Source organism: Athene cunicularia (genome assembly GCF_003259725.1).
Source record: "Athene cunicularia isolate RWA chromosome 9 unlocalized genomic scaffold, athCun1 chr9_part1, whole genome shotgun sequence".
Taxonomy (NCBI): Eukaryota; Metazoa; Chordata; class Aves; order Strigiformes; family Strigidae; genus Athene; species Athene cunicularia.
This window is the reverse complement of record NW_020799110.1, coordinates 17,392,059-17,404,744: the sequence shown is the minus strand read 5'-3', so window position 1 is coordinate 17,404,744 and position 12,686 is coordinate 17,392,059. Positions and strand designations below refer to the sequence as shown.

Below are 12,686 nucleotides of genomic sequence, written 5' to 3'. Positions count from 1 at the left end.
TTTGTTATGCTCAGGATATGAAGCATGAAGTATGAGGTCACATTTAAAGATATGTGAATGAAGAGGACAGAGAAGGCATCATGCTCTCATTCTTTAGGGCGCTTTTTTTTTTTTTTGATGAGGAAATGGTGTAGGCAGAACACAGGGAGCTGTTTTGTTCTGGTTTTTCCCCTAAATAGGGCTGTGCAGTAAAATGAAAGGGGTGGAAAGTCTTCCTTTCTCCCTTGTCTCATTTTCTGTCTTAATTTGGCTGCTTTGTATTGCTGGAGTTTTGAAATTTATTTTGATTTACACAATGTTGCTCAATAGCAAGGTTTTTTACTGACAGAATAATGTTGTGTTCTTTCTACAGATGTTTCAAGTACTACATGGAGAAAAGCCACTCTATATCCAAGCAAATAACTGTGTAGAAGCTAGTGAGTGGATAGAAGCTCTTTGCCGAGTAACGAGATGCAACCAGAAGAGGCTTAGTTTTTACCATCCTTCTGCTTTTCTGAATGGGAACTGGCTTTGCTGCAAGGCTACAATAGAGAACACAGTGGGCTGTGCTCGTTGTACTGCGTAAGTTGTTTCTCAAATGAAAATACATATATTTTGTAGGACAGGTAAAGTATGATTCAAGATACAACTTGTAAATCTGAAGGCAAGGCTTTCCTGGTCTACTTTAACAAGTTATACTACTAAAAAGTTTATTCAGATGCCAAGTTGCATGCAGAAATGTGACATGCCTAGGTCATCTGTATGAAACGATAGTTGAAATACCTTGCTGCCGAGAGCTCAGCCTGGAAGTCTGTCTGTTTCCCTGGTAGCATTGTCTTGTTTAATACAGTCACTTTTTTATTTTAACCTCACATATTTTAAAACACAGTGTACTAAGAAAATGAGCTAAATAATCTTGGATGTAGATTCTGATGAATCATTTGGTGTTTGTGGGTATGTCAGGAAAAAGAATAATGTCTCCTAATGCATTATTGCCTTTCTTTAAGGTGTGGATTTCTGAAAAATTATAAAGTAAATTTATCCTTAGCTGGATAGTTTGCATAAATTACAAGCTACTTTAGTGTAAGTCCTACGAGATAGCTTTTTGAAAATATTAAAAAATACTTTCTACATGTTACTCAGTTCATTCTTAGATTAGGTTTCTCAACAGTTCGGAAGATTTCTGTTAATGAAGTTTTGGTTGGTTTTGTCTTTCTGTTTTTTTAACTGTTATGGTTTATCTTGTCCTTCTGTTCTGGTTACCTTTCAAGTATAGTAGATTTTAAAAGAAGTGTTTAATTGTCATTTAATAACAATTAACCTTACTTTGATATTTTTGGAATATATTTCTCTTGCCATACTGAGCAATAAATTCTATTGGAAAAACTGGGTTTTAGTTTTGCTGTATTTGTTGCCCTCAAAACTGAACACTTGCAATGAATGTTAAGCTTTGTGTAGCAGTTGTGAAACTGTCCTGAGTTATAGGCATACTAAAAAGCTAAGTATCTTCAAACAGAATTGGGTTTTACTTGCTTTCAAACATTTCAAGAAAGACTTCTATTGACTATCCATTTCTCTTTTTCCCCTTTTAGAGATGTTCCTGCTGATACTCAAATTGAGATTGATGGAGACAGAGAGACAGAAAGAATTTACTCGCTTTTCACTATCAACATGTCTAAACTACAGAAGCTGGAAGGTACTCAAATAATAATTCAGGAGAATTATACTGATATTCAGCTCTAATTATTTAGGCCTGTAACACGTTTGATATCTTAACAATCTACCTGAAAATATGAGAGAGTAGACACACAGATTATATTTTCTGTCTTTTTAGTGCTCTGGTATCAGACATTCTTCATTCATTTCTTTACAGCAAATCAGGCATGCACATTGTTTCTAACTTAGTGTGCATATATGAAGTATCTTTAATAGCCTAAACAGAGAGACTGCACTATAGCCAGTTCTCTTCTGTCTTTGCTCACCTTTTCCTGATTATGGAGTGAATTCTGTTGAACACGGTTGAATTGCGAGAAAGCCCTGGTCTTCTGTTAATGTGAACAGGAGAGAGCTGGATCCTCCAGATGCTGAACACAACCAGCAGAGAATAAGCCACAGAACTTTAAATACGTCTAGTTGATACTGTTTTCTGCTTTTGTCTTAACCCATTTTGTGTATAATCTAGAGTAACTTTACATTTCAGAATCACCATTTATGTAAGAGTTAGATCTGTTTGTAAATTATCTAAATTCTAATTGGGATAATTGTGATAATTTTTGTAGAGGCTTGCGGAAGCATAGCAGTCTACCAAGGTCCACGGAAAGAACCAGATGACTATTCTAACTTCACAATTGAAGATTCTGTAGCAACTTTTCATACACTTAAACAGATAATAGATATAGTAGAAAAGCTGAATGAATCCCATGAAAAATACCAGAAGAAGAGATCATCTAGTGCTAAATATGGTAGTGAGTAAGTATCTTAATGTAATTTTGACATACATAAATGTGTATTTTTTAAAAAATAACTCATAGAACAAAGCCAGGCTTGTTGAGGTAGAGATAATTAAGTTAAAGGTAGATTTAGGCAACACAAAGACACAGAGGAAATAAGGTACATAATTTGCAGTGATGCAGCTTTTTGCCTGTTAGAAGATACAAGAAGTTCCTCTGGTGTGGGATTCATCTGTGTTCCTGCTGAGATTCCTGTAGCAGGTGCAAGAATTCTGTCATTTCTTTGCAACTTAACATCTGAAGTGCATGCAGAATTTATCCCTGTCTACCTACCTTCTATTTTTTCAAAATTTTAAATATCAATTAAGAAATAATTGAAATACCAAGTTATCTAAAATTGTAAAAATTACACTATAGAAACATACCTTTCATGCAGGATATTTGCTGTTTGTAATTCACTTGCTGTACTCAATGATAAATACTATTTCTGGTTAAGTTAAAAAATGATCTGTTCTTTGGAGTACATTGTTGTTCCACAGTGGATTCTCTAAATTCTCTTCAGTCCTAGCTGATATCTATGGAACAAAGTTTCCTGATTTCTTCTTTGCATTAATAAGGTTTAATTCACTAGAAGGAAAAAAAAAAAAAGCTCAAACCCCAATTTGGTTTGCCTTGTTTAGGATTTGACCCAAGATTTTTTAGAAAAATTGAATTTGATTTAGAGGTCTCACAGGAAAGTATATGAGGTTTTTCACAAATCATGAAATTTCACTAGTGATAGAAATAATGCAGAAAATATGTGCTTAATAAATTGAAATTTATGTGATGAGAACTAGCAAGAAAATGTTAACCTTAAAAATATTTATGCATAATATTTTATTTTTTCCAGAGAAAATCCAATTGTTGGAAAAGTTTCCTAACCAAAACAAACTGTGGCACACTTGGATGAAAAAAGAAACTGGAAATGTTCTTGAGTATTTTGGTTTTTTGTTTTGGTTTTTTAAATTCATTATATGCATTTTTACAAAGTATTTAAGAATGAATGTAAATGCTAGTTGTGTTGACAATCTATTTAATATTTAATACAAAAATACCTACTTGGAAATCTGGTCTTAAGATTTATTCTCATTTTGCTGAAGAACTTGAAGTTTCAGGTTCTTGGAAGTAACAGGTGTGAGTAAATCTAAATGTTGTTTTGCCATTGTTGTCTTATTGGAAAGAACTTTCTAAACAAATAAGCTTTTTAATGGAAGAAAATCCACACGGCATTTGTTGGTTGGATTACATCTCTTGATATATACACTGCAAATTTGCATGAATTTACCATGAGTGCCTGCCCTGCTGATACGGATCTTGAAATAGACATCCCAAGATACCATGACATGGAAAAGAACTGAAGCTTCACACTCAATTAATTTGACTTTTTTTCCTTGTATTAAGTGTTGTCAGTACTTGACTGATCTGCAGCTGAAGTCTTAGAAAATCATGGAGTATGCTGCAAATAATCTGGACAGCAGATAGCAGTGTTAGTTATGCTTTTAAGTACTAAAGAAGAAGAAATCAGGGAACTTATGCTGTACCTCTTGTTTACATTTGGGGTGAGTAATATAGGAAGTGACATTAGACCACTATCTATTTTCTCTAGGATTTTTTTTAAGGTACATATTTTTTTCTTAACCTAAAAAGAAATGCAGGGTAGCAATGTCCTTTTTAAGTAAGTTTGCCTACAGATAAAAGAGTTTAAATGTGAACAGATTGTGGTTAAGTACTGATCAATTTACGTCATCCCGTGTATGATTTTATTTCTTTTTTTTGTAAAGGTAGTAACTAGATCCAGTTCACCTTTTGACTACAAATCTAATAAATAATCTCTATTATAATCACTCAAAGCACTTTAGATATCTGGACTATCCCAGATTATTTTTAGATACTTTGTAGTATCTGCTTGTTATGATCAGTTGAATGATCAACATTGTTTTGTCTTTAAGCAATGCTTCCGTGACTGTTTTTGTATCTTTAGTTATATGGATTCATATTTGCCACTTAACACAATTTTAAACTGGCATTCTTGACTTTAGTAAGATTAATTTTTGCTCACTTCATCTGAGAAGTTAGGTTTATGCTGAAAGAACATGTATGTATATAACCAGGAAGAAGCAAAGGTGGTATTGTGGCAACTTTGCTTCGCCAGTATTAAATACAATGGTACTCCTTGGAATATTATTTTTAACAATAACTATATGTGGTACTTTTATTTTTGGAGCATTTGCTGTGGGGTGTTTTGTTGTTTTGTGGGTGGTTTTTGGTTTTTCTACAATCATGATTTGGCCAAATTAGGAATGTAACTTACAAATAGAATAGAAATTCACAGTGTTTGAAACTGTAAGCCGTTTATATTACTATATCTTTATTATACTGTTGTAGGGAGGGTTTCTGTAATAGAAGCAAGTTGGCAAGACAGGACTGAAATCTCTTTTGGAATGAATGTAACTTGTTAGAGTAACTACTTGGTTTAACACCAGACAGGCTATTTTATAATATCTGTGATTCAGTACTAGCATCTGCAAAATCACAATCATCTAATCCCCTCAACTGTTTTTGACTTTTCCTTTTTAACGTATTTGATATATTCTAAGGGACTTTTTATTTGCCAACAGTTGAAAATGGAGGGGCTTGGGGGTATGACGGACAAGACAGGATGGGACATAGTAATGCCAAGAAATGTTTTGCCAAGGTAAAATGGGTCTGATTAGTTGCCATTAATAAAAAGCTGCCATTAAACAAAGTTGAATGTGGTTGAGTGTTAAAGTTAGGTTTTGCTGTATATGGATTAACCCTGTGGCAAAGTGTCTCTTCCTTGGAGCCATTTTCTGTTGTTTGCAGTCAAATTTATGAAAAATTAATTTGTATACTCTTGCAACATTTTTTCTTAAATATGCACTTTTTCTTTGGTACTGGAATATCTGGAAAAAAACAAAGGCCATTGAAGATTTGATTTCTCATTTTATGTTTTAAAATGCAGTAGGTGTTCTAGAATTTAATTAGGTACAAGTAGGGTGATTAATAATAAAAGTTGCCTTCATTTTTATTAGTCTAGAAAAGTGATGTTATTCAGTAATTAGTTCTGTTAGGATTGTAAATTATCGTTAGTTTTAATTTGTGTTATGATGATGTATTGTTGAATGTATTTTTATTTAAATTTTATTTTCTTATCAAGACATTAAAATGTTTTGTAACATTGCTTGAGAATAACTCACAAATAAATTACAACAAACTTGAGATACACTGTGTGTTTATTGTGAGGCCTGGCTTTGTCAAATGTTAGCAATTATCTGAATTAGTAGGGGTTTACATACAGGAGTTGGGTATAAAGAGATAAATCTAACTGACAGGAAAAAAATCCAAAATTAAGTTGAGGGATCTTGCATGGTCATCTATGGTATTGTTACATTCTAAGAGTAATGTTTGGAGAGAGAAAAATCATTTAGCATGACAGCATGCATGTAAGCCTTAATAATTTGACAGTTTTTTGAATGTTCTCAGTAATGAATATGGTGTATTGATGTTATACGACTAACTTTTTTCTTGCTTACTGATTTGCCTTTCGTTAGCTGTCCTGTGTACCAATACCAGCTATATAGTTTGTCAGACCTCTTTTAACTATATTGCAGATGGAAAAAATAGACTTTTCTCAATGTTCTTTCTTGTATATGTAGTTTGAGCACTTTTTTTTGGCCACCTGTTCTCCCTTCCTATGCTGTAGGCATTTTTTTTATATGATAATTTTGTACAAGCATGTTTTAATGTCTTGAGATGTTTTGTTTCCTTGTATGGAGAGCTGACCTATTGCCCTTTATTGCTGGTATGGAAGCTCCTATTAGGAGTGCAAACCTTCCAGCCATTTTGGAATTAATTTTGATTAACTCTGAGGTAAACTGTATTAAGGCCCAGTCTGAGTAGTCATTACATTCGTTTCCACAGATCAGAAGGCAGAGGAAGTTAAAGGTGAAATTGGAAGTATGGGAGGAATTTTTTTTACTGGACAATAAAAAAATCTGTAAGGATTCTGTGATGATTATAGCAGAGTGATCTTTTCACTGCTAATATGCTGTCTTCTCAAACTGTTCCATTAAGCAGAGTTTTCTCTAAACCATGACGTGAAAAGGGCATTCCCATTTAAGATCTGTAGCATGTGTGCTGATCATACTTTCAGGTTCTGGGCTAGACTAGCAATCATAGATGCATGAGGCCTCTGTAGCTAGAAGGTTCTTTGTAAGACTCTGGATTCCTTGAAAATCAGTGTGCTGGTTTCTCACACAGTTCTATATATCTTTGTCCCACATCATATATGCAGATAACTATAGTGAGAAAATGCATACTTGTAGTCTATATGTCAGTGAGCATATATATTTATCTTCATATAGTCTACCCATAGACTATAAACAATAATATACAGGAAACTTCTGGTCATTTGTATGTATTTTAAAGTACAAAGTTTGCAACATTTACTCACATGATAAGGTCTGATTCAGTATTGCTTTTACAAGAGCATGTATATGGAATAAAAATTAGGCCAGTAAGTACAGTAACAAGCAAGGGCATCTTCCAGTAGACTGGACAAATGCATACAGTTTACTTAAGATTCTTACAAATAGTTACAGAAGTATATTTAGCTAAAGTTTAGATAATTTTAAGTGGATTAAATAAATCAGAAATCCTTTAATAGCAGTAAGGAACACAGTATCACTGATACAGTGTCAGCTGTGATGAGACTGCTGCTGGAATACTTTATTTCTGAGATTCAGCAAACAGGCAGGTGTTTAAAAAAGTCAGTTCAGAGTTTGAGCGTAGAGCTGTAAGAACTGGGACTATAGAAGAACTTTGCTAAATTACTTAGTTTAAGTATGTGAGTTTAAAAAGTCACTTCACCTAAATCAAGGACAGAAATTTGATAATCAGTTGCTCTACAATCAGAATAAGGTTTAAGATCAAGTGGCTGCAGTGTTTAGGAAATGCACATGCTTTGTAAGGATGTGTTTGGTTGGTTTGGTTTTTTTTTAAAAAAAAAAGCAATTAGACATCCTTGCTGAATTGCTTTTAAAATATGCTTTACATTAGTAAATGTATATGCAAAGTAACAAAATTAATATATAAATCTTAATATAATGTTCCATGTAAGTATATGACCAAGCTTTTTAACTGTTTGAGGTTGTAATTATTTTAGCATAATTACTATTGCAAATGCAATAATAAAATCTAATTAATAGTTTCACCAAAAAGAGGTTCTAAATCTCATTTTAGAAACATTAATTATATGGGGTTTTTAAATACCATCAGACAATTTACTTTGCTTTAAGGGCTTGTGATTTTTATTCCCCAATTTCATTCTCTGGTTTTGGTCATTCTTCCTGCACAGGGAAGAAAGCTGAGAGAACATAGAACAGCCAAAGTAAATCTACTCCGTGACTTGAATTCTAGACTTAAAGGTAAAAGTCTCTTACCTGGTCCCTCTGAAATAGTAGTGCAAATGATTTTGGCTCCAGTTTCCCAAAAAATGCAAGGTATCACCCACTTTACTCCAGGTTGGTGATGTGTCAGGGTGCTGAGAGAAGATGATATTTTCAGGGTCCTCTGTGTGTGTATAACAGAAGGTTTCAAAGCCAGCCAGGCTCATGTTCATGCAGTGTTCTCCTCCTAGATCGGCATGCAGACACTGTACCTACTGAAGGGTTACTTCAGTAGCTGGCTAAGAAGCTTAGGGGTGGGAGCTCCACAGGGTTTAACACTGCCTGCTCAGCCTTCACTTTTTCTGGACACTGTGACATTGTTGCTAGGTGATACAGAAACAAGCCTTCAGATGGCAAAAAGCAAGTGGCAGAGATAAAATTAGTAAGAGGGGAACTCCTGTAAAAATTAAGTAATGTGCAATAATGTTCAGACCTGACATTTATGTTGCATCTTTCATCCGTAGACCTTTAAAGTACGTAATGAAAGAAGGGTAAGTATATACAATTCAGTCTTGCTGGGGGATGGCAAGGTGCTATATATTGTGCAGATGTAAAAAGCCCAAGAGGAAGGGGTACTTCCCTGTATTTAAAGGGTGCTAGATGCAGGCAAAATGCTTTGTCAATGCTTGGTTGTTTTAGTCATCACAAGTCATGAACCGACACCCCTGATGGTGACAGTATAAGCTGAGAGGTATGTACAGGCATTTTCTCCATATAATAATGATGCAATATAGCTCATAATTCACCTTGCAAGTTGTATTTACTTCATTGCCTTTCCATCTCTCACCTTTTCTCCTAATCTTGCTGATTTACCCTAGTATAAATTAGACCAAATATGTTACAGGTTACCTGATTGACTTTACAAGTATCTCAAAACTGAAAGAGAATAATTCTAGTCCTAGATAGGGGATCTGAAGTAAAACATCAAGCTGTACAACTGAAAAAAACACAAGGACAAGTTCCAGTACTACTGAAAAATTCCATAAAAGATCTAACTTTTTAAAAACAAATCATACAGTGATTTCTGTAACAACGAAAATAATTCACCTAGCTTCCTCCTGAGTAGGCGATTCTTATTCCTGTCAAGTCTTCCCTGTCACACCGTTCTGTCATGGTATGACATTTATATGGTTCTGGGTTTTTTTCTGGCTTTTTGGTTTTTTAATTATTATTTATGTTTAGACTTTAATTGTATATGCATATATTCTGGCACTACCTTGGCCAAAATCTTAAGTAGAAAAGTGGGTCAAAGTCAAAAAAATGTGAGTGATGTGGTACATGGCATATAATGTCTGCAAGTGTGAATGATGAGAGGATAAACTTCACTTATGCAATACCTTCCAACATGTGAATAAAGGGAATTTCCATGAGGCAAGTTTCTATGTGGCTTCTTTTGCTGGTGTTCTTGGTTTGAGGTTTTGTGGTGGTGGGTTTTTTTGAACTGGAGGGCAGGATTTGCTAACAGTGGCTTTATGGGGTCTATCCTGATACTAGGCAGGATCCAAATATCAGTGGGATGTTAAAAATAGTAAGATAAATTGCACTACATCTTGAATTTATAGGAAGGTCAATATTTTAAAATGGGGGGTGTGTGTGTGTGTGTGTGCCCCCTCATAACAGTAAAACAACCGAATTTGATTTTCAGTTTTTAACTCAGAATGCAGTTCCATTCTCAAACAGCAAACCTCAGTTAAAATTGCATAGTTTTGTGTTTGCAGGTTTTGGGGGTTTTTTAATTAATAAATGGAATATGAGACAGACTTCTAACTTTAAAATCCACACTGCCCAGGGGCAATAGTAATAGCTGAGTTTTACTCCAGAGAGCAAAACAATTACCAAACAAGACCCTAGTGTAGGATTTGATAAAGTAGTCCATGGTTTTTGTGTCATTGACTTTAAATCTCTGCTTCAGAAGGAGAGGTGGATGAGCCTGGGTGTTATATGAACAGTGGAGATGTTTCAAGGGTTTAGACTTAATTAAAGCAGCTCAGCAAAGTTGGGAACTATTTAGTCTCTTCTGAGACAGGGTTTTCCTATTAAAGCAGAAAGGTTCCCATGCCAAAGTCATTAACTTCTTTTGTAAAATTTCTTCAAGAATTTCCCTTCAGTATATTAGGTGTTACGGTGTCCATTTGTTTCACTTAATGAGTAATGCACAATGCATTTAAGGATCTGTATTACTGGTACTTCTCTGTCCTCGAACACATTCCTGGACTTCAGTAAAGGTCATGCCAAATCACATTCTTATGTGTCAATATAGGGAAGATGGTGGGGATATACTTTTTTTTAAACTCCATTTGCTAAGGGTATGTGCTTTTTTAGACTCCATTTGCTATTCTGGGTAGCAATATATTTCTGTGATTTCTTCACTCCAGTCTTCCTTCTAGCAAGATGTGGTGTAAAAGTGATATGCAGTTTATTCCACAAGCACAGTATGTTTCCCTGATTTCTGGTTTTGATTTATAGTGGTTTTGTATTTCTGGATGCCCACTGCATGCTTTTGTCTCACAGAAACTGTACATATTAACATTGAAGTCTGTTTTCTGTTTTGGCATTTGTATCAGGCAGCTTTATTGAAACCTGAACTACTACAGGTGCTTTTGTCCAGGTGTGCTGATACAGTACTGTTTCCTGTGCTGTCTTCCTCTATTGCAGCCCCACTGTCTGCCCTTACCGAGGTCTCAGCTATAACCACAACAGTATTATTAGTACTGGCTACTAATAGCCCTGTTTAGCATGTTTCTATTGGTAAAAAGGCACAGAGAGGCATAGATGATCTGGAGTTTAAGAAATAAGTTTTGGTACAAAGCTATGCTTAAATTCTTTTCTTTGGCAGATAAATTGACACAGTACTTAAGTGTTCTGATATATGTTAGTCTATTGACAGAACAAACAGTAAGTGTAATAATACAGTCCAGCATGTGCATTAGTTGGCCAAGATACACACATACTTACATAACTGTTCATTGCATTATCATAAAACTGACATTTCCATAACAGTTTTGTTATTAGTCAAAATAATCTTCGATTCTGTGTTTCAGAGTAAGCAAGCTGTGGAAAAAACAACAAAAATCTCAAGAAGTTGTAAGAGAAAAGAAGACAGAAAGAACAGAAGTCAGGTAATTTCCAGACATCTTCTTTCTCAGAAGATGTGTGAGAAAGTGAGGGGCACTGTGTGTGCTTTCACTGTCTCTGCAGTGTTCAGAGGTTAAAAAGGTGCATAAAGAATTAATACATTCTTACAAGGTAAAGGTGCATCTATATTAATTTGAGATGGGATTAGGAATATGAAAAGAAAACTCGTAATGGCAGTTATGTAAATTGGATGTCAGACACTTGGAGCTTTGAGTATTTTTTTGACATGCAGACAATCAGGATCACAGTCCTTGATGAATTACACTGCATCCTTACTGTGAAATTATTGCAGAAATTTAATTGATGATAAATTCTATAATACAATATTCCAAATTTGGACACTACCATTATGTACATTCCCATTCACAGTTGCCAGACAAGTTGTTTTTTCCCATTCTGTAGCACGTGATTGGCTGAGCAGCTGCAATTCTAGCTAAACAATCACTTGATGGGCTGAAAGGAACTTAGTTATAGATCCTATATTTAGATACTCAATTTGGAACATTTTCAGTGCAGTCTGAGGTAAGCAAATGCAGTCTTCCCCTGCCCAATCTGAAATAATGAGTGTTTATTTACAGTTAAATACAGTGACAAAGTACATAGGAAAAACTCACCAAAAGAGCTATCATATTTTGCGCCACTCTCCCATGTGCAACGTCCTTAATGTCATGCGTGTCTGTAGGGAACAGATGAATTCTAGAGCGCCAGGTCAGTATTTCTCCAAAATGGTGTAAAAATTTTTATACTGCTCTTTAGGTGATAAAATAGCCAAGAAAATAATTATTAGTTGGGAAACTATTATTTTAAAGCAATATGGACAGAGTTAAAGCTACCTGTATCATAGTTGCTTTGTGACTTTTAACCGCTAATGTAAATTCTGGCACTACACAGTAAAAATGCAAGTTTTATTAGAGTAGACAAGACAAAGCAAGCAAGAGTATACCAAATCAGAAGTTACCTCCTTTCTGTTTTGAAAAAATGAGTTTTCAAAACATGTCTTTCAACCTAATATTGAAAACAGTGTTTCATGTTGGCAATCTCTTTTCTATTAGAGGATATCCCAGTCTTTGGGATTAAATTATCTCGTTTGAACTGACATGCTTGGCAAAGGAGCTGGTTATGACTGATGGCTTCTTGCATGAGGAGGTGAGGAGGAGAGGCTCAAGGAAGGGATCGTGGTTATTTTAATGACCATATTTGATACCTTACTGACTTTTTTCTATCCATACATGTCCACAGCAGTTCCTATATACTTGAGCCACTTGTTTTGCTACCACCCTCCGCATCGTGCAGGAAAAACTGCTTTATAGCTTCATGAAGTAAATAAATTCAGGGAATGGTCACAGGTTAAAACTAGCATTGCCAAATTACTGAAATCAGTGTGGTTTATGTTTACGTTTGTGAAGTGTACAGCAAATGTGTAACACTTTAACAGCACCCAAATATAATCTGTGTCAGTTTGCTTTTATGAGCTCTTAGAACTTAAGGGGAGAATTGCATCCAGTTTCCTTCTGATCCCTGCTATGAAAATTAGAAATGACAAGGCAAATAGTGTAACTTTAAAATTAAAAAAAAAAAAAAGTGACTGCAACAGGCTTTTTTAAAATCTCTATTT

The 12,686-nt window shown here is 34.7% G+C and overlaps 1 protein-coding gene across 2 annotated transcripts in view; it reads left to right on the top strand.

The window, feature by feature from the left end:
• The window catches only part of RASA2 (RAS p21 protein activator 2), a 42,523-nt gene extending 37,166 nt beyond the window's left edge, over window positions 1-5,357 (top strand). For both annotated transcript variants that reach the window (XM_026855122.1, XM_026855123.1), the window contains 4 exons: window positions 353-561; window positions 1,572-1,675; window positions 2,259-2,448; window positions 3,319-5,357. In XM_026855122.1, the coding sequence (XP_026710923.1) occupies window positions 353-561; window positions 1,572-1,675; window positions 2,259-2,448; window positions 3,319-3,349 (534 nt within the window). In that variant the 3' untranslated portion in view covers window positions 3,350-5,357. The remainder of the gene's footprint in view (window positions 1-352; window positions 562-1,571; window positions 1,676-2,258; window positions 2,449-3,318) is intronic.
• The last annotated feature ends 7,329 nt before the right edge of the window (window positions 5,358-12,686 follow it).